Below are 21,549 nucleotides of genomic sequence, written 5' to 3' on the forward strand. Positions count from 1 at the left end.
TGTTCAAAAGTGATAAAGAAGTATTTTGCCTTAGCTATAAATACTTGTCTACAGCATAAATTATTTCACTGGCCATTTTACAGTTATTATTTCATAACTACTAATCTAAGTGGATTTCAACCAGGGAAGTATTGCTGTTGGGCAAACCGAGTCTGTAACAGCTGTAGATAAAATGGGAAGCCCAGTACACCGGGAGTGATTTTCTGAGACACTGCGCTTTGGGAAACTGCTGCTGCAACATCTTCCCAAAAGGGAGAGCGCACACAACCCAGGCAAGGTTAGCTCTGCTTCCTCATCTAGAGGAAGTATCGCCTCTGCATAATTCCCATTTCCTGTGGCCAGGACTGAGGCAACAACAATAACGTGTGAAAACTGGATTATGCCTAAGCCCAGCAGAGAGACAAGGAGGAAGCAGAGCAGGCTCTTGTGGGTCCGAGAACAAGATATCGCACACATGTCACTGCACAGGAAAGAAATAATGCTGCTCATTCATTACCTTCTCTTCTGAGTCCCCTGGCTGACAGGTAATAACTCCGTCTCGTGAGCCCCCAGCAAACGTTGCTTTGCAGTTTGCAAGCCACTGTTTTTAAAGAAGAGATGAATAAGGCAGATATAGTAAATTGCAGAAAGGTAAGAAATATTTCAGTTTTCCAGCAGAGCATGTAAACAAATAAAATCTTGCAATTGCACTTTTTATTCACACAGACTATGACGATTTGCTTTGACTGTCATTTAAAAAGTGTAGTGTTGATTTCTATTAGCATTTGAATTGCATAAACCAAGGAAATGAATTAATTACTGAATAGGAGAAAGGAGAGACCAGGAATATTAAAGATGCCAATGTTTCTAAAATCAAGGGATACAACAGCTATTTTTTTTAGTTCTGGGTTATACGTTCAGGAAGAAACTTTTAGCGAATTCAGTATCTGAAACATGTTTTTCTACTGAATATTAGTTTAAACAGATCTGAGTGTATCTGCAGTCTCCTGACATAGCGTAAGTATACATGCACACAAAACAAAGAACCAGCATACCGAGAGTGTTGCTTCTTTCCTGTTGTTGTATGTGTCCAGGTACTCCTGCAGTTCTAAAACACTAAACTTCAGCTTTTCAAGGAGGCCACAAGAGAGCAGCTGGAGAAATGAAGTCAAAAGAGTTAGTAAATGTCACTATAAAAGAATAAAAATATTAACAGAGTAGGAAGCATAGTAAAAATCTTGCAAAATAATACTTGGATTTACAGATACTAACACTGAAAAATGGTTATATTTATACAAAAATATACATAAATAGAATACTATTCTGAAAACTCAATAGCAAAAGTTGCATCTATGCTAATGTGGAATTGAAATTGTGTTCTGTGTTTAACAGCTTTGCAAAAGACTTGATTAAAATAAAATACGGCACAAAGCCTAACTAATCTCCACAGCTCTCTGATGACGTGAGGCATAGCTCTTCCATGGTCACAGCAGTGGGCCCAAGATTACACTTGGCAAATTCCTACCTCTATACTTCTGTGTGAGGCTACACTGTCCTTATGCTGTTGGATAAACATGGGCCAGAATGAAAACAATGGGAAGGGCCATCTCATTCGTTCCCTAATATATATTTTTATCCTCCAGCTCACATCACAGCTGACTCAAATGAAACCATCTTTGATGCTATGTAACAAATAGCTTTTCCTTTTCCATTTGTGGACCCAACTGGGTCCAATAGGCACCTGTTTTATTTCGATTTTTGGCACACAGGCTCAACAAATCATATTGCCCATCTGCCACTACTTACCTAATACAATAATAAGGAAAATTTATGGAAATTTGGTTAAGAACAAGAGACAAAAATTAGAGATACGTGGTGGGTACCTTTCTGACATCTCTGTTCAGGAGTTGCTCAGAAGTGAAACAGAGTAAAATAACACACTGCAGTACAGCACATGCCTTTTCAAAGAAATATACTCACTGTTTCTGCATCTACAAAAAGGGTGGGACATTCTGAGCATGATGTTAACATCTGAGAAGACCTCACAAACTTGGAGCCTATTCCTCGCAGGTTGTCTCCCAAGTAACTAGCTGCATCGCAGGTTAGAAAGCAGAACCTTTTCTGAATATTCTGTAAAGCAAAATACAGTTTATCACATACTTTACTCAAGCACAAGCTTCTTTCCTTTGTAAACAGATGGCATGCTTTTTTGTCTTTGCACAATAACGTGCAAAAGAGACCATCTCCCTCTGGAGAACTGAACAGCTGCTCAAGGATACTTAATAATAGTTATTATGCCAGAGACAGTGCACAGCTGGGCAGCTGTAAAACTAATTACAGAATTCGTAACAATCTACTACTGAAATACATTCTTTCTTGTAAAGACGATTCAATCTTTATGAAGCCTTTTACCCACAGGTAGCATTTTTTTCTTGGCTGTACAGAGTTAACAGAGTTGATCAGCACTTTACTTTTCTTGCCTATTCCGGGCATTGTTTTGTTAGTATTCCATGTCAAGTGGCTAATGAACATCCTAATGCCAAACAGCAGCATGGAAAAATCAGAAAAAACCTTTTTTTTTTCCCTGTGGGAAAAACCTTCTCACTAGAACTTTTCTGCTCCTTGGGAGGACTCCGGAAATATTGCATTGCATCCGGGAATTATTCTTCTCAGAAGATTTTTTTGGTGTTTTGAGTCCTAAACCAGCCTAGTCTTCCAGAACCATTCTAGTGCTGATACTTTCTTTTCAGTGACTAATATATAAAGTGAATAATAAATAAAAATAAATTTTTAGTCTTGCGCCAACTGAAATATTGATATTGATAAATACACAGCAGGTTTCACTGCCAAAAGATATCTCACTAAGACCTGCTCAGCAGGTGGGAGTAACGTTGAAATATTTTGAAAAATAAAAGCATGCAATGTTTTTATATGAGTCATTCCACATTACCATAGGTATTTCTCTGAGGAATGTAGGTTAGGACCTGTATTACCGTAAGCATGCTTCACTGGAGAGAAGTGCTTCCCAAATACCACTCTGAATGACAGACATATAAATAGCCTGTTACTGCTCCTACACTGTTAAGTTAAGTACCTAAAATCAGGTGAGCTGAATTCAGACTTTATTGATAATGGAAGCTGGTGGATTGAATGATTTTTTTTTAAAAAGCTACATAAGCCCTCACGTTGTAGGTGGGGTGTCCACTATCACTAATTTATAAAATGGTTAAAGAGAAACTTTCTCTACAGAGCAACTTCATAACTGCTTGTTTGTGAATCTCTCCCTAAAGCATCTGAACAGGCCATCTGAACACAGTCAAGATCAGATAAACTGGTACTTGTCCTACTACAGGTTTCTACCTTTTTACTTCAAGACAGAAACAAAGTGCTATATGTGTCACTCAGCACATGGTTCAGATTCTCTGCTGTATTGTCTGTAGCAGAGGCAAGGGGCTCTTACTGATTACCACCAAACCAGGTAAATGATTATTTTTACGAGCAACTAACAGAATCATCTGAATCATAAGGCTCGGTGACAGTTAGAGATTTACTACTACAATATAATCTGAAAAGAAAGATTCAGTCCAGGTCTTAGTGAAACTGTTGCTGTCAACTCTTCTGGAAAAGGAAAGAGATCTAGATTTGATTCTAGCCAACAGAAAAGAGCTAGCTAAGAAAGTAAATGTGGAAGGAAATTTAGAAAGATAGATTATGGAGCAGAATCCAAGAGATGTTGGTTGAAAGGGATGTTTGGAGAACATCTGATTCAACCTTCAACTCAAAGTGGGACTATTGCCAACACTAGATCAGGTCAGCCATGGTTTTGTCTAGCTGAGTCTTGAAAGCTCCAAGGTCAGTGCTTCCTCAGGCTCTCTGGGTAACCTGTTCAGGTGCTGCAATACCCTCCTGGGGAAGAGTAACTGAGTTTATCAGTCTGAGGCAGTGGAGGAGACAGATTACAGAAATAATTCAACCGACCTCAATGTATTCAGAATTTGCAGGAAGGAGCCCATTACAAAGAACTTCATGGGGAAGAGAGATAATGAGAGGTAGCCATTCCATTAGGGAAAAAAAGAGATCAGAAACACATTTTATACCACTGAAAGGTAGAAAATACATTAAGACATACAAATATTTCACTCAGGCAAATACTCATGCAAAAAAGAAGAACAGAAAGTGAAACTGTGTTAAATTACTAACTTGGGTACCAAAAATAGCATGGCAATGTAGACACAATAGTCAGAGAGGGAGATGCCAAATAAACTAGTGAGAGAAAAAGAGAATGTCAAGAAGTAAACTAGAGATAATTAAGGTGGCCAAGGAATCACAATGGAGAGAAATAGCTAACAGATGCTACTGAAAAGATTGACGTATTTAATACCTTCTTTTGCCTTATTGCTCCCAGAGAGGGCATCTGTGTCCAGGTAACAATGAGACATCTATGAAAACTCAGGTGAAAACAGATCTTGCTAGTAAGGGCTTGGATATCTTTGCATCTTTGCAGATTAGGCAAATTCATGCTATGATAGTTACAATACTGGCTAAAGAGGTCTAGCAGCCATAAGAAATATCTTTGAGAACTCATAGAACGCACGGTGTTGTAAAAAATTGAGGAAAGTGCTTATCTCAAAAAAAAAACAAACAAACAAACAACCCAAGAGCAAAAGAATTAAACGGAAAGTTTGGGAAATGGGGGAACATATGAAAAATGAGTAATAGGCAGTACAGATATGGTCAGAACAAACCATATCAAAATACTTAATTTTCATGGAAGGCTAAAATTTTCTATTAGAAGGAGAAGCAATTGATATGTTACATACTAATTCATCTACTGTCTTAGAAGTAAGGCAGAGAAACCTGGTCTAGAGGTAATGGTGTGCAAAACCATATTCAGAAGTTAATTCACTGTCCAACTGGAAAGATAAATTGAACAGGATTCCACTGGGGACTGTCTCAGGCACTAACCAAGTCATTAATGAAAAAACAGCATAATGGAATATGCATCATGCTTATTAAATGCATGGATGATTGAGCAGCAGGGGCTGCAAACTCCTTGGAAGCCAGGATTAAAATTCAAACTGATTGTGATAAAACTGCAGAAGCAGTGCAGGGAAAAGAAAGAAGTACAAGCTTGTACCCCTAGGATGAAACAATCCATAGAGCATATTCAGGACGGAGAATAACCAGGAAGGTAAAATTTTGTAGAACAGGATCTGCATACTAGATTGGGTTGCAAGTGGAAAATAATTAACTGTCTCCTACTGTACAGCAGTTAGCAAAGAGAAGTTTTTAAACAGGAATACCTTCTATAAAACAGGTGAATCTCTTCTAGTCAGTGATGGAAAGAACTTAGGCTGAAGTACAGAACCTGCTCTTGCTTTTTCAGTAATACACAGACAAACTGAAGAGCATCCATAGCAACAGTGAGAAGTTTAGAAAACGTGACTTATGGGGAAGGTTGAAAGAACTGAGGTTAAATAAGAGAAGTTTGGGGTAAGTGAAATCATGGTAACAGTCTTCAAGTATAAGCAGCAACTGCAAAGAAGAGTATCACCGTGTATAGAGCAAGAAGCCATGGGCATAAAACACAGCAAGAGAAGCTTTCAAGGAATGTTAAGCATTCGACTACATTGCCTAGGAACATTGTGAAGTTCCACTCAAAGGTTAAGAAAGTCTAGAGGAAAAAGTTAAAAAACGTTTGACTAGAATGAAAGTTATAGTTGATCCTGTCCTGGGCAAGATAAGGAACACGAAGTCCTCAGGTCCCTTCCAGAACACATCCACTCACAGTTTTAACAGTTCTAGTTTATTTTATGAAAGGAATTTCCTCAAAGCATTTCAGTCATGGCTTCATCAAAAGCTGACCAGTCTACTGTTTAGATTCAAGAAAACATATTCTTCCTTTACTGCTTTCCTTTTCAGATATTCGTAAAAGCAAAAATCAGTCTACAGCTAGGAAAAGAACAGTCTTGAAGAGTGTTTTAAAGTATTAAAATGTGAAACAGTGAGAGACTACTTTGGTATCTATGTATAATACTTCATTAAATATATTTATTTTACAATTACATGGACTATCAGTTCTACAATAAGTTATCATCTCAGCAATGTCCTTCTGGGTACAGATTACAGTGGCTTAAATCTTTCAAGCAACGTCTGAATGTGGTATATATTTTATGAAATGGGACTATTGGGAATAAAAATGCCAACCACCAGCATATTATGTATAGGTATATGGCTGCATAGAGTTGCTGTGCTTTGTGTCAATGTAAATAATAACAAAATATTCTCAGAATGTTTTCTTCTTAACCTCTGGTTTCCTCATCTGGGAAGAGGATTTTTTGTAACAAAAGGGCTCGATTGTGGAAACTACTTGCTAGCTCTCAAATCTACTTGTCTTGGAACTGGCTGGTCTGCTGAAAGACATTTGGTTTGATGGAATACAAAGAGGCAGCCGTAAAGATAATCCAGAGATTGCTGAGCTATGACTCGTTTACAGGAAAAGTACTTCAATAATTTCGGGAATTTTAAACAAGTTTAGCATGTTGTGGGCAAACATCCAAGATACCATTTACTTGATGCACACTGAAACATAGGTGCCCTGGAAAATGCACTTCTTTCACTTCACCAAGTATTTAGTTGACAGGCTCCTCCAAACAAGGATTTTGTTTTGCAGTTAAATATTTTGGCAGTACTTTGCATTGCAAGCCTAGCACATACTGGGCTGCTTTCCGAAACTTCCTGTTGGTGAGGGTCAAAAGCCTTTTAAGTTAGCAAATGAGTAGAAAAGTTTGATGGTGCAAACACAATACGATTCCAGACAAGCTGACATCTTACAAAAAAAATCTGGGAAAGTAAGACTCCTATGTTTTAACCCTGAAGAGGAGAACAAAGCATTTTTATAAACTAAAAATATGGCTGTGACTCCAGCTGGAATATTCTGGTTTCTTGATACTCTGAATCCCTTCCCCCCCTGCCCCTGAATCATAGAATCTTTGGGTTGGAAGGGACCTTTTAAGGTCATTTCGTCCAAATCCCCTGCAATCTGTTCCATGATTTTTTTTATTACTGTTGTTCAGGTTTTGCTGTTATTGAAAACTTTTTGAGAGAGTATTGTATCTTTCTCCTCCAGTATTGACTGAAGAAAATAAGTAGGCTATCTTCGGAATATAGGGCAAGCACAGCAGCAAATGTAGTGTGTATATGCCAGGTATTTTACAGGTAACATTTAGGTTTTGCATTACACAGTATTATTTATCTAGTTTTCAGAAGTGTGACAGCAGTTCCTTTTCACTTCTTCAAAGAAAACAAAAAGGACAAAAAACTCTCAGAAGACTTGAACAGGGCTATTAACCTCTAGGACTGACATAAAGGCAGAAAAACTGAAATACACATCATGAAGAAATAGAGGACTAATTTTGAAAATTGAACTGTCATGCACTCAAGTCAGCACTGGCTTTTTTTTTCCAAATGGTTATTTATCAGTGTTTAAAAGCATGCCTGTAATGCACCCGTATATGCAGTGGTGTCATGTTTAAAGGAGGACACAGCATGCAGCTAGAGGAGACATGCAATTAACTCTGGTGGAGCATAGAGGAAACAGGATGGAGAATTGATTCTTATTGTATGATGCTTCTTTCCTATAAGGATAGTCTTAAAAATATGAAAAGATCTTGAGATTGTGTATTTTTTAGCTGGGTACCCATTGCTAATAAAAAAATGTGTACTCTGAGATCATGGGTACTTAAAGTCTGCATGAAGTTACCTGGCTGCTGTGTACACTGCCGCAGCATGCTTAAACATCCTGCAGCTGCCTCATATAAAGACAGAGAAAAAATTTTAAAAGGCTTTAAAACTAATTACCGTTAAAAACAGTCATTCCTTAGGACAGCTTGTACATTTGACTCCTTTTTGTCTTTTTTTTTTCCAAGATTATTATCTTTGCAAGCATACATATTCTTCTTTTAGAAAGAAGAAATATATTTCTAGCCTTCAGACCCAGGCTCTGGAATTTATATTGCATGATCACAGCTGGATATTTCTATTTAGATGATTAGGGACAGAATATTTAATAATATTGACATTTACATAGGCATGGTCAGATTTCAACAGTTTGAGATGAAAGAACAGATCAACAATAGTTTGAGATGAAAAGGCCATTTCCTGTCTCTTGCAGTTTCAGGCTGTTTGTAAACTACTGAAGAAAATACTCTTTAAATTGGATCCACATTTTATAACATTATCTCTAAACCTGCAAGTATGAGATACACACTGTTTTTATGACAAAACTGGTCCTAGAAGACAGTTCTGCATGAAATCTAGTATGGCAATTCTGCAGCATGCAAAATGACAATGGTTATATACCTCGTAGTTCATTAGTGGTACTACTATCAAGAACCATCCTAATAGCCACACACAATCTAAACATTTTAATGTTGTATCTTGAACTTATTTTCTCACCTTAAACAGGGAAGAGAACACATGAAATGTATAAACTGCACAGGAACCATCAGAGTCGCACATGAGCTGGTTGATATGACTACGCCAGGCTTCTTCTGCATCATCACACGCTGCTGGCTGAAATGCAGCAAGGATGGCAGAAAAAAATGGTGAGGGAGGAGGGGAGGCATTTCGATCAACATCTCCAAAACTGAAGGAGAAAAAAAAAAAAAACTGTGATGAAAGGAGAATACCAAGAAGGTGGCAAATAAAATATCCTATAATAGAGAAATATAATCACAGGACCAATTACCATATCTTTAAAAATAGTCATGAACTTTCAGATTACTTTTGAAGGTTAGCAAGATGTTGGCTACAATTAGAAAAACCTCCAAATCAGAATCCCTATCCTCAGGCCATTATCATCTACCTTCCTCCATCCCAGAATACTTGAATTTTTTATCATACCGTCATTTGGAGAAAGAAGGCTGAAACTTCACAGGAGGATAGAGCCCATGAAGAAAAACTACTCTTCTAGGAAAACTTTGTTATAATAATGTATAGCAGAAGTACTGACAAGGATCTCAGTGTGTAAAAACATTAAATATACTGATTTGTTTAGTTTCCCTGCAGTGTGGAATGGACTGGAGAAAATCCGTCCCTTCTCAACACTGTTCTTGGGACAGAGCATTATTTTGGCACTCCATGGTCAGTGAAACAGGCTGACTACCATTTTTAAAGAGTACTAAGCTACTTGATCTTGTGTATTGTCCTTTGGGATTAAGAAATGCTTCCTATGGCTCCCAAGAACAGGAACTGTGATTCTGAAACATGTGGTACACAGACGGAGAGAGGGCTTCTTTATATATCCTCTTTCTTTTCCTTTTTGGGCTAATTTGGGCTAATTGCAGTCTAACACAGCATCCAAAATCTGAAAGAGCTCCATAAGGCATGGAAAAATCTTTATGCTTTGTTGCAACATATACTGGGTCCAGCCACGCTCACCAGCAGTCTCAAGAGTATGCAGATGGGATTTTTGACAATATTGTGACTTCCTTATGACCCATAAGAAATCAGAAGGATGAATATATGGCTGATCTGCTGTACAGCTAACTAAGCAGTATTTCTATTACTGTGAATCTTTAAAAATCCCTTTTTTCCTTTTAATTAAATATATTACATATATAATGACTAACTGCATAGATGGATGTACAAATCATATCTTGTTTTTCCTCAAAGGGTTTTTTTTCTTGGGGTTTTTTTTGAGTCGTGTGATAATTATGCAGGTAATTGGGGCATTGTCTTCTCACTGCTCTAAACTCATGAGACTTCTATGACGCCTGTGGCCAAAATAGCCATTCCATTAATTCCACTCTGTTGTACAGTGTAAAAGAACTTTTATGAATAACAGCATATACAAGTACCTAGCCAGAGCAAATTGTTCCAGCCTGTCAACTTTCTCTTCAGTCTCTGTCATATCCAGACTAAGGCTGTCACTGCACTCAAATGCTCCAGGGAGTTCATTTGTAGATCCTGAAAGGTCATCCTCATGGGCTGCTGTATCTTGTTCTTCATGCACAGCTTCGACCTAGGGGAGTGAATGATGATGTCTTAGAAACAGTGAATTAATAAATTAATTCCAGTAATAAATAGAAAGCATTTAATGAAAAAACCCATCTGACAACAAGTTGCACGGATATAAAGCCACAGACTATAAATGATATGAATCAAGTTACACTTCTTCAAAAATACTGGTTTTGCTTAACTTGTTGTCTTGGATCAATATTATTTTTAAGACATTTCATCAACTTAAGTTTGTCTAGCAAAGAATTTCAGATTTCAATGCATTTGGCAACATAGCAGGGAAGTATTTTTTCAGGAAAAACAACAGGCTTCTTGTTACTGTCAGGCTGTCCTTGACATTTACCGCTTTACAGTGTCCAAGAGTATACCAAAGCCTCTCAAAATATATTGAAAACAATCACTGTCTGGAAAATTATATGCATGTTTAGAATTGAAAATTATTTTTAGCATGTCATTTGCATAGTAACTTCCATTCAAGAGGAATCCAAAGCATTCTACACGCCATCAAAAGGATTATGCTTCTATAATTTCCTTCCTTTTTCGTGTATTTGCACCTAAAGCTCTTGATTTCTTTTTGAAACTTTCCAATTTCTCTGCATTGCTGACATAGTATCAGCTCTCTGCAAATAAAAACTCAAGAGGCAAAAAGAATCAGGAAAGAGCTCAGAGTTTGTGTTATCAAATTAAGTACAATTATTTAGGTGAAAGTTTCAAGTTTTCTGAATAAGAATTGGATGACTTCTTCCTTAAATATAAAACAAGGCATTTTAACTTTGTTCATACTGACTCCAATTTGTTTTGAGTAAAAATACAGAAGTATGCATACTAGAAGACAGTATCTTTGAGGCAAAAAAAACCACTAAGAAGGCATTCTGTGTAAAGTTTATCAATGGAAAAATCTTTGCAACACTGTCAAATCCCTGTCAACTTGGGTTATGTATTGCACCAATATCAAACCTGTCTCAGGACTATCTGAAATAGTCTGTCATTCCCACAAGAAGCTGCTGTGATTTTACATTCTTCACTTACTTTTTCCAATGCTTTTCATATTTTTATGAACACTGGTGCATGGGCATCGGGACATTAAAGAAATTTTCACAGAAAAGGTTCTAAAAGCCCAGGCACATATGAAAGTAATGAATTGTGATTTGCAATTCTTAATGTACATACCAATAGCTACTGCAGCTGGATGCATGAGATTAGCCACGGTCACCACCTGCAAACGTATCTGTTCTGACTGCAGCTTCCTGAACTGAAATTCTGCCAACTTCTGCTGCTTATGGTTGTTACGTGGTAATTTGTCTACCAAGTTGTTTTGACAAATGATAATGAGTTTATCTTTTCCACAGCCATTATTTGGAGAGGTTCCCCTCCTTTCCTATTCTTACCCACAATTCCCCCCTCTTGTCCTTTCTTCCTCCTGGGGAGGTTTCTGCCACAATTTGTTCAACATTCCAACCTCCCTTCCTATGACCTCTTCACTGAAAGTTTCCATTACCTCTGTTATATGCAGTGCTAGCAGTATGTATAAATTTTTTGTGTGGCTGCATTTGGGGGCAACCAAAGGCAAGAACCGGAATGAAAGCTGATGATTAAACAAGACAACTAAGACAACTATATTCTTCCTCTGCCCCACTCTGCAGAAGCCACTCAATTCAGACATGACAGAGAGAGTTGTACTGGTAAGGCACCAGTGTCATGAAGTTACTGACCCACCTCACCTCCAACCCCAATTATATTTCTGGAGTGACAGTGAGAGGAGTAGGTACACCTGATCTCCCCAAAAAAAGTACTATCAAACAGAAAATTAAAGAAACAATCCCCACACTGATAATCATTTACCAACCTCACATTATGTTCATCTTCTGATACAATTTTCTGAAATAAACTGTGCTGAAAATGGTTGTTGTATCCTTGCAAATCCTGCCTGCCCCCTCAAGATGGCTTAATCTTGCGGTCATGAATTTAAAATTTTTTGAGTGTCTGCCAAAAGGCAAGAACTGAATCCAGTGCACACAACCGTACAATAGGTTCCCACATACAAAAAAATCTCATGGAATACACGCATACACCCACCATATGAGTTGGCATATCGTTATTTTAAATCAGCATGAAGAACAAAAGAGTATTCCCTTAGGGTTGTAACTTGTAACCAGTTCATGAATTTGTCTTCCAATGAGCTTATAGTATCTTGGTGCATATATAGTGCAATATACTTAAGAAACAATAAATAAAATCTTTTAATAAAGAAGTATAAGTAGAAAGGCAAGGGTATGGATGTGCGGGAGCATATGAGTGTATTGTACTACGCCATTATGTATAGAAAGTCTGAATGTACTTGCTTTCACAGATCAAACCCTTCATGAAAGTGTAAGTAAAATACACTTGTAGAAGTGTTCTGTACAATACACTGCAGTTGGAAGTAAAAATGTGTTCACCTTGGATCCTTCAGACACTTGGAGATTATTCCTATCAGGCAAAGACACATCAAAGCTAGATGTTCCTATATTAAAATGATGAGGCTCTGCTGAGGTTGTGTCACATGATGTAGAAAGCGAGTCAATGTGATTTGTATCCTCAGATGGGGAAGACAACAAAAGCACAGAAGAACTGAGTATACAGCTACCCCACCACGCATTGCTTTTATGAACACGCAAAGCAGACATTGTCTTAAAGGGCAGTGGCTCTCCTAGTTTGTACATGCAAATATGTTACAACACTTTCAATGTTTCTATCATAAAAATTGTATGCAAACACCCCAGAAGTGAACAATGAAAACCCGACATGGTTTACCAAACTGAAGTCTTGTCCTATTTCTTTAAGTATTATTAGATAAGTCAGAAAGATTTACTACTGGTGATTTGTGCAAAATTGTCATATAGTAACTTGTGGAAAAAAGGGTAAATAATCAGATGTGACACTTCCTGGGTTTCAATCTTCGCATTAAAATTCCTGTTTACATTTGCAAATAAGGGAAAAGCAAGCAGCGAGAAAATACCACACGGAGTGCCACCCCCCAATTAGACTGCACCTGGGCGAGAGGAAGCTAAAAGCCCAGCTTATTTAAAAACATAACCCTACCTCTTCTTAAATCGCAAGTTTGCAACTTACTAGGTCCGAGTTCTCCAAGATTTGGCTGGTGGTCAGGTCCTCCTCCTCAGATGACTCATCGGAGTCCTCATGGTTCATTTTGTTCAGGCTGGGTGTGCTCCCCGAGAGCTGGCTCTCTTCCAGCAGCTGCATGTCACACTTGTCCAGGCTATCCAGGGACCGCCTGCGTACTCCCCAGTTGAAGTTGTCCATGCTCTCACCCTGAAATCAGATATAGGGTCAGCTTCCTTGATTTGAAACTCATCCCATACAAACCACAAACCATTAGATCAAAGTTAGCTCAAGAAATATTTTTATGTAAGAATATAATACAAATGATATAAACATTATTTTGTTAAGCAATAATGTAACAGGGGCATTTAAAATTTTCCAGCGCTTCACCTGGAGATAAGAGCAGAAGCATGGAAATGACAGTTAAATGAAGATTCATTCTTTTCAGTATTAGAAGGTTTTCATGCATTTGCCAATTTAAGAATTTGTTTTTGTAAGTCCACATATAAACACACCTCAATACCAGCAGAGCAATGACAGGCAAAAGAAAAGTTTGGAAGCAATTTTAAAGGATTTTACCTTGATGTTTAAAAACATTAGGAGCACAGTTCATAGAAATGGTTCAATTGCAAAACGTATGTTAAAAAATTCAGGTTCTTTTCATTATATACATGACCGTAATGATGAATTAAGGTAGATTCCTTTCCAACCCAAACTATTCCATGATTCTATGATTTGAATGAATCTTTCATTTAGCACAAAATGTAATAGCTAAAGCAGCACACCTTTTAAAACTCTTATTCTAGGCCCATATTGCTTATTTTTGTAACTTGAATGTATTTGTATTATTTGAAACTATACTTTGAGAATAACCTAATAAGCATTGCCTGAGATTTCACGTTTTAAAAAGGACACAGTCAAATGGACCAAACATTTTATATTGACTTTCAGTTCTAATCCCATGTGCAGCTACTTAAAGCCAACTGCATTAAGCAAATTGCACAACTGCTTGTTAGGCCGGTGAACTGATAGAAAGATCACTCAACTTCTTTCATGTATAAAAATGAGTTTTCCACCATTTTTTCATTTCTTCATTTATTTTCCAGTGGACTGTATCCCTTTTCCTCAATTGTGTTAATTCTCTTGCTCCCTTCTTCAAGTCTAGCTGGGTTCCTCTCCAGCAAATGCATGCTCCTGTCATGGACCCCAGAGGCCAAAGGGGCCTTACATAGCATGAAGGGTCTACCCAGAAGTATCCAGTTGCAGTTTTGGGTACTTTACCTAGGCGAAAGCCTTCAACCTTACAACAACACGGGAAGGAAATTTATAGAGAAAAATGTTTCTTTTTAAGCTTCAGGGCTGACTGTTTAAAACAAGACTCCATAAGATGCAACACTCTTAAGCAAACCAGCTGCTGAAAATTCAAGTTGACAGTGATCTTTTAAATATGAAGTTGACAAAAATATAGTTCTGCCTAAAAAAATCATAAACATTATTATCAAATCACTGATTATGGAAGGAGTATACCCTGGGCTCATGCAGAATAAAATTATGTGCAATCATAGAGAAAGAGGTTTTCAGTTCAGTAAGGTACTTAGACAGATCTGTAATTTTAAACACTTTAGTAATCCCCATTCAGGACTACTCAGACATTTACTGAATGGGGAATAAACTGTATAAAGTGCAATTAATTCAACTGCAATCTTATCTCTTTAACAATCAACAAATTTGCACAACCAGATCCCATTTTGCATCATTGCCCTTTAATGCAATGGACTTTGGAATATGATTAGAAAGAGGGAAAGTTCAGTTTCATGACACTAAGCTCACTGTTCATCAACAAATAGGAGGAAAAAAGAAAAAAAAATTTTTTAGGGAAAAGACAACCCAGAAATGCAAGAACTGTAATCCACTAGAACACGTAGAGCTAAGGAATGCACTATATTCAAGAGCTAATTAACATGAAATTATTATGAAGCCAAACACATTATTGGACAGCCCTGTTTTCATCCTGGGACTGGGATCATATGGAGTTTTGTGTGGGAAGAGAAAAGAACACAGCTAAGATTTAAGAAATTAGGTCTTTTTAAATCATAAAAATGACCGTTCAGTTCCCAGCTATTTATTTTAACAAATTTGTTGGCTGTCCATCCTCCCCCACAAAGGCTGGAGGACACATGCAGCAATGAGACATCCTCCACAAACACATGTTACTGAACTAACAAATGACAAAATGACATAAATAACCAAGCAAGCAAAGATGACCATGATTACACCCTGATCCTCAAGATGCCTAGTACAGCTATCAAAAAATTTTGCAGCCCATGTCTATGGGAATATTTCTTGCATTTTTATTCTGCAAAGTCTTAAAGAAGGAAGCCAACAAAAAGAAGAGAAATGAACAGGGACATTTCCAGGGCATGCAATTAGAAGGCGTGGGAGTGAATTAAAAGTGAAGGAGAAGGGTAAGAGAGGTGAAACACAGTATAACCCAAATACTCACAGCATTTGGGTTAGCATAAGCTTGCTACAGGAGCACCCAAACTCATACTGAAGTTAAACAAGAGGTCAACACGTCTATGAAGATGGAGTTGTTGTTTTTACAGTCTGTTAAGCAATCTTTCTTTCACAGTTAACAAGCAGGAGGGAAGATATATTTGAGAGGCTGTTCATTTTTATCTACAGCGGGAGCAAAGCTATTTCCTATCTGAAAAGCCACCAGTAACAAATACCAATTCAAAAGGAAACAGTCACATACTATAAATGCATCTGGCCAGCAATAAGCAGGTACCACATAGAACTTCCCACAATCACCACCCTCTGGTAAAGGAGCTGATGTGCCCTTGCAGCCACTTTAAACCTTACCAGAACCCAGGGGAGAGGGCAGACCCAGAAGGGGCAGTAAAAAGGGAAGCCACCCTATGTGGGGCAGAGCTGCGGAGCTCCTCCATGAAGCCAGTAAGAATCATGCAAAACTTTCACGCAGGTTTTTACCCTTACTGTCTTGGCAAAGTATGCAAAGCTAACGGAGTTGCACAAATATTATAGGGTATAGGCAAAACTATGGTGGAACTGCATAGTGAGGGACTATTGCCATATGGTTGTATCTTTTAGAGCCCAGGCATTTTGAGACAAAGATTTTTTTGGGGTTGTGTTTGCATAATAACTGATGTACAAACTATCAGAAACAAACATGCAAAATACTACTGTTGCTGATTTTTGTGTCACTTGTACAACTCATTACAATTCTCTATCACTCTATACATTGATAAACTGCAAGTTTATGTCCTAAACTGGCAACCACTGATGCACCTTTTCAGTTTTCTTCATAGGGTAAATGAGTCCAGCAAAGTTGGGAGAAGTATACAGCTGAATTAAATTAAGCTGTATGAATTAACTAATTCATTCAATTAAATTCAGGCTGGTAGGCAATTATGTAAACTTTCTGAAGAGATGTCAGGTATCAGCTTTAGCAAGATGCTAACAGGAGCCAATATACCACAACTGAAAAGCTGGAAATTACATATAATTTGCCCATGGAAACAAATGGCCCAGACTTTACTATATTATAAATAATTAAGTTCTTTTGTTTCTATGTATTTTTTATGCACAAAGATACTAAAAGGAGAAATGTCTCAATTTGAAAAATGCTGATATTAGAATTAAGATACTGTAAAATTTGTGAAGACTGTTGAACATGTCAAAAACAAAGTTAAAATGAAACAGAATTTTTGAAAAAAACCCCGCAAAAATATTTCTAATACAAAACAAAAAATGTAGCACCTGTCAGAAGTGCAAGCACACACACATCCACCCACGCACACACCGAAGGGGGAGCAACAACAAAACTATGATGTTATTCTATAACACAAATTTGCAAGAAGGCATAACATATGCTGGCACATCTGAGTTCAAGTAGCATTCTTACCTGAAGTTCCTGGGTAGCAGATATAACAGATAGAAAAACAAATAGAAAGAATCTATGTAAAATTACTGTATTAAAGACATCACAGACAAACATTTCCCTACAATTGTAACCAATATTATCACAGAAACTTCAGCTCTTCAGCCTATCTTGTAAGTTTGAAAATAACCATTACGTGCTTTCACATCTTTATGAAATTTCAAACAAGTACATCTTGCGGTCTGGGGATGATACAAGCATCACTGGCCTGTTTAAATCATAACATTTTTTTGGAAAGACTATTTGTGCTCTTGCTAGCTTAAGTTTTCCAACACTGTTTAATTCATGTTTATTAATATACCAAATTCAGACTTGATGAAAATGGTACAGTTTCAGTCACTAGTAAATCATTCAGTAATGAGAGATGTAGCCTCTTATACCAGGTTTGAATTTGGCTAAAGTATCTATTTAAAACAGTAGTAAGTCAGTCTGGACTAAACCTTGGAATGCAAGGTCTCAGATCCATGGCAATTTAAAAACTGTATTAAGTAAAAGACTACATTGTTCCTTTTACTTCACATAAAACTAGAGAAGCTTAGTATCTGTTCCACGACTGACTTAAGAGAATTAGTATATTGATTAATATAGGCCTCAGTCTTGAAGTTAGCAACATGTATAAAACAAATCATTGCACGGTCACAGTGCAGGAAGGTAAACTAACTTTGATAGGAATTGTTCTGCACAATTATATAAAATCTGTACATGGTTTTAACTGGTGAAAAGAAAGAAGAAATTCTTTAATTTCACCAGACACAAAATGAATATGTGGTATTTAGTCAAAATTGCAGTCCCAAGCCCTCGTAATATCTTGAAAGCATTTAAGGCACAAAAATTATTGCAGCCAGTATACTTTTTGACAATTAACCTGGTATTGCCGTTTTATCATTTATCATTGTTTGGAATACTAAAGCTCCTTCACAATATTCGGCTAATGCATTTTCAACCATTGATGCCAACTGCTTTTTTTCTTTAGCAAAGTCATGGGCAGCTGTGAGCCAACGTTACTGTATTTGATAGAGAGACTTCTGACTTGGAAAATAAGGACTCTGCAACATCTCTTTCCATTCCTCCATCCTTTCTCTTCATTGGAAAAAAAAATTAAAATTCAGGTGTGTATGAGTTCACACCTGAGGGGTGTGTTTATCTTAAAATTATTTTACTACTGTAATTAAACCAGGGAGAAAACAGATTATTTCTTCTTGTACACATTGTTCTCCTCAGGGCTAAGAGCGATGCCTGAGAGAATTCATGTTAAAATCAAGCCCAGATTACGACAAGACAATTTATTAAACTGTTAGGTTTGCTGAACATCTGCACCTTAAGTACTTCAAAAGAGCTAACAATCTCTGAACTTTTAAATTGCAACAAAATTGTTAGATGTGTTTGGCAGTGGATATTCATTTTTGGCCTTTCCATCCAAATAGAAAGACTCCAAGTTTGATATAAGCAAGGTTGAAGGGTGTAGCCCCCCAATATACAGCAGTTTTTCAACTTTTTCCCTTCAGCACTTTCAGCTCAATGTGAGCTGACAGGCTTCACCTGTCGAGACTTGATCTGGGCCCTCAGGGTTCTGTTTAGCTCCTGCACGAAATGATAAAATCACGGACACCTAAGCAGAGTGGAAGATACAACTCTCTACGCGTTAGTGATTTCATCAGGAGTTGCAGGAGTAACAACAGCCCGAAGGCCTGAATTCACATTTTGGAGGGTTATGCTGGAACGAGAAGATTTGGAACAATTTCATTTTATGGGTTTTTAAATGGCAAATATATTTTTGTTAACAATTTAGACCTTTAAAAATTGTCTTTAAAATAAATTCACTTAAAAGTAAATTCACTTAAAAGGTACTGGAACAGAGGCATTATCTTCCAGTAACAGTTTTGCAGTGTTTCCTAAAGTAGATTCAGAAAGGAAGGGTGTGGTAGTCTCTTACTGTTACGCTACTGAAATAAACACTAAGTGAACATTATACATAATCTGAACTCAAAAGTAAGTTTATAGTTATGCAGTTAAAGTTGTAGGTTAGAAGAAGAGCATAGTGTTTAGTAGAAAGAATATCAAACGGATTTAATAAAAAAGCTGTTTCAGAGAAAATATACTGTACCTCCCCATCTTCCAGCTCAACATCTAGGAAATCAAAGTCCCTAAAGACTCTGAATTGTTGTTCACTGTTTGAATCATCCATGTTCTCCTGCTCCCTTGTTCCGTCTTCTGAAGACACCAAGCTCGTCTGGTGCTCAATCAGATCCAAATCACCGCAGGAAGAAAAAATTACCTACGATGCAAAGGATTTCTCTTGTAACAAACTGTTCCCTCCGGTTGTTTCTTCCTAAAAGCTGTAATTGGTTATTCGGAAGACTGTATTTCCAGTACACACCTAATTCCTTCACTGAGTATTTTTAGAACACTCTTTATTATTTATGTTGGACAGGTGCCTTCAGATTAAACTTGTACAAAGAAACAACTTCATACTGCAGGAACACGTCCAAGAATATTACAGCTACCTCCTAATGGCTGCAGATTGATGTTGCCTGGATGTTTGTATACGTTTATAGGAACAAAATTCAGAGAACTTAGCAAAGAAAATACTGTCAAGGGGGTGATGTAGTAAGTTCATCAAAAAATAATGTTCAAAATTATGTCAAGATTAGAAAGCACAACAAGGTATAATTTTTCCTTTCCTACTAAAAATAATTCTATCTGCAATTTAGTTGCCAAAATGCAACAGTCCCTCTCTTGCAGAAATGAAGGAGCTGTTCACCATAATACAAGTGGCATACAATATATTAAAAAATGTTCAGAAATTTTCCTTTCTCTGTAGAAAATATTTAGTAACTATTTTAAGAGCTTCTTACCCTGGATGATCTATTGCTCATTTCCTGCCACTGGATAATATTAATTTTTAAAGAGTAACATTAGAAATACTATCTAAAGGAAAAATCAGACACCCACCAAGTTTTATTCCTGTAATTTAATTTTTTACTTTATAAGGACTCTAGATTGGTAATACCAGAGGTCATTACTCTCTACCCACTGCACTGGTGTAAGTAAAACCTATAGCATCACAGATCTCTTACGGCAAAACCATATATAGCTCTGCAAGTAAATGATCTTTAGGCGAGAGGGCCATTCACTCACTGGTCTACGTGCTGAGAAATGCTGCGTGGGCCAGTACAAATGACAATGATAGTAATGTGACATGAAACTGTGCAAATCAGGTCAGCAACTCTGGGAAACAAAGTTCTTCACTTTTGAAGTTTAGGACACAATGAAACAAAGAAATGATCAATACAAGGCTACTTACTGAAGGGTTTTTACTCAGCCCAACTTCTTGACCACAAAGAGAAAGGACATGCACCAGCTTTTCCTTTGTCCTTTTCTAGAAAACAAGATGTTTCTCAAATGAGCATTTTTTTAACCACCCATTCTCCTGGTGGCTAGAAACACATTAACATTTTTTAATTGGGAGGAACCAGCCAAAGAATTAGTCATTAAGTGCTCGAAGGGTTGCTTTCAGAGCAACTGTACATACAAGGAAACGTAAAAATAGCTGTTAATTATTATGGTGTTTATTATTTTTAAATTAGTCTATTAATGCTATTGAGCATAATAAGGCAACATTGGATCCTGCGCATCCGCATCACTTCAAAAGGACAGTTCAGAAGCCCATAACTAAGAATGTGCAAAATTATTTTTTTGCAGAATTCATGCCTGAGTCACTGCTATATAATCTGCAATATCAAAAAAACCCAATAAATACATTTATTCTGCATGGTTTTATTTTAACTGGCAGATAACTAAAATCAATAAGGTAATCAAATACCACTTTTCAGAAAATTGTTCCAAGGAATTCTTTTTATCTGATTTCCCAAGAAAACAACACTTAAAAAGTTGCACACGCTGTCTATCTGCTCTCCTTGCTAATATCTGAACTCACCTGTCATTCTTAGCTAAATCTGACCTAGACTAGAGGTCTTAAAGAGATGCACTTCCTGCAGATTGAAAGAAAAACACTGGCTGGAGAGGAGAGAGACATAACTCAGCCCATTTCTGAGTCCAAGACAGACAACACAGACAGTCCGTCAGTCAGTCAGTCAGATGCTAGGCTGCCCCAGCTGCTCGGGAGCACTGCGTAGGGCACAGAGGGCACAAGCATTTAAGAACCCAAGTGTGCATTAATTCAGCTGCTCCCAGTGCAACTTGTTAATAAATAGTGGGCTACTTAAAAGGAGTTTACCTGAGAGTACTGGGGTCTCTTCCAGCTCACAGGAACAAGGACATTGGAGTTAGATCCCGATGAGGTTGAAGAAGTGCTTCGAGTGACAGCCATTGCCCTGGGTTTACCATCTCGTCCAGAAGAACTTTGCAGCTCATCATACCGTCTCCCAATAATTGGAGTCTTAAATAGAGAATAATTATTCACTAGTGCTATGCTCCAGGATGAACTTATAATGGGGCTTATGGCTTCAGTTGCAGGAAAAGAT

At 37.3% G+C, this 21,549-nt stretch overlaps 1 protein-coding gene across 1 annotated transcript in view; it reads right to left on the reverse strand.

The window, feature by feature from the left end:
* Nucleotides 1–496: 496 nt before the first annotated feature.
* FRY (furry homolog (Drosophila)) overlaps nucleotides 497–21,549 on the reverse strand; it is a gene marked incomplete at its 3' end in the record, with an annotated part of 116,936 nt that continues 95,883 nt past the window's right edge. The window contains exons 48-57 of the mRNA XM_010287599.1: nucleotides 21,303–21,464; nucleotides 20,370–20,444; nucleotides 19,170–19,340; nucleotides 13,110–13,311; nucleotides 12,438–12,598; nucleotides 9,840–10,003; nucleotides 8,437–8,626; nucleotides 1,960–2,109; nucleotides 1,035–1,133; nucleotides 497–580 (exon numbers count right to left, since the gene is read on the reverse strand). Of these exons, the coding sequence (XP_010285901.1) occupies nucleotides 497–580; nucleotides 1,035–1,133; nucleotides 1,960–2,109; nucleotides 8,437–8,626; nucleotides 9,840–10,003; nucleotides 12,438–12,598; nucleotides 13,110–13,311; nucleotides 19,170–19,340; nucleotides 20,370–20,444; nucleotides 21,303–21,464 (1,458 nt within the window). The remainder of the gene's footprint in view (nucleotides 581–1,034; nucleotides 1,134–1,959; nucleotides 2,110–8,436; nucleotides 8,627–9,839; nucleotides 10,004–12,437; nucleotides 12,599–13,109; nucleotides 13,312–19,169; nucleotides 19,341–20,369; nucleotides 20,445–21,302; nucleotides 21,465–21,549) is intronic.

The sequence above is a fragment of the Phaethon lepturus genome, unplaced genomic scaffold (assembly GCF_000687285.1).
Source record: "Phaethon lepturus isolate BGI_N335 unplaced genomic scaffold, ASM68728v1 scaffold3985, whole genome shotgun sequence".
NCBI lineage: Eukaryota > Metazoa > Chordata > Aves > Phaethontiformes > Phaethontidae > Phaethon > Phaethon lepturus.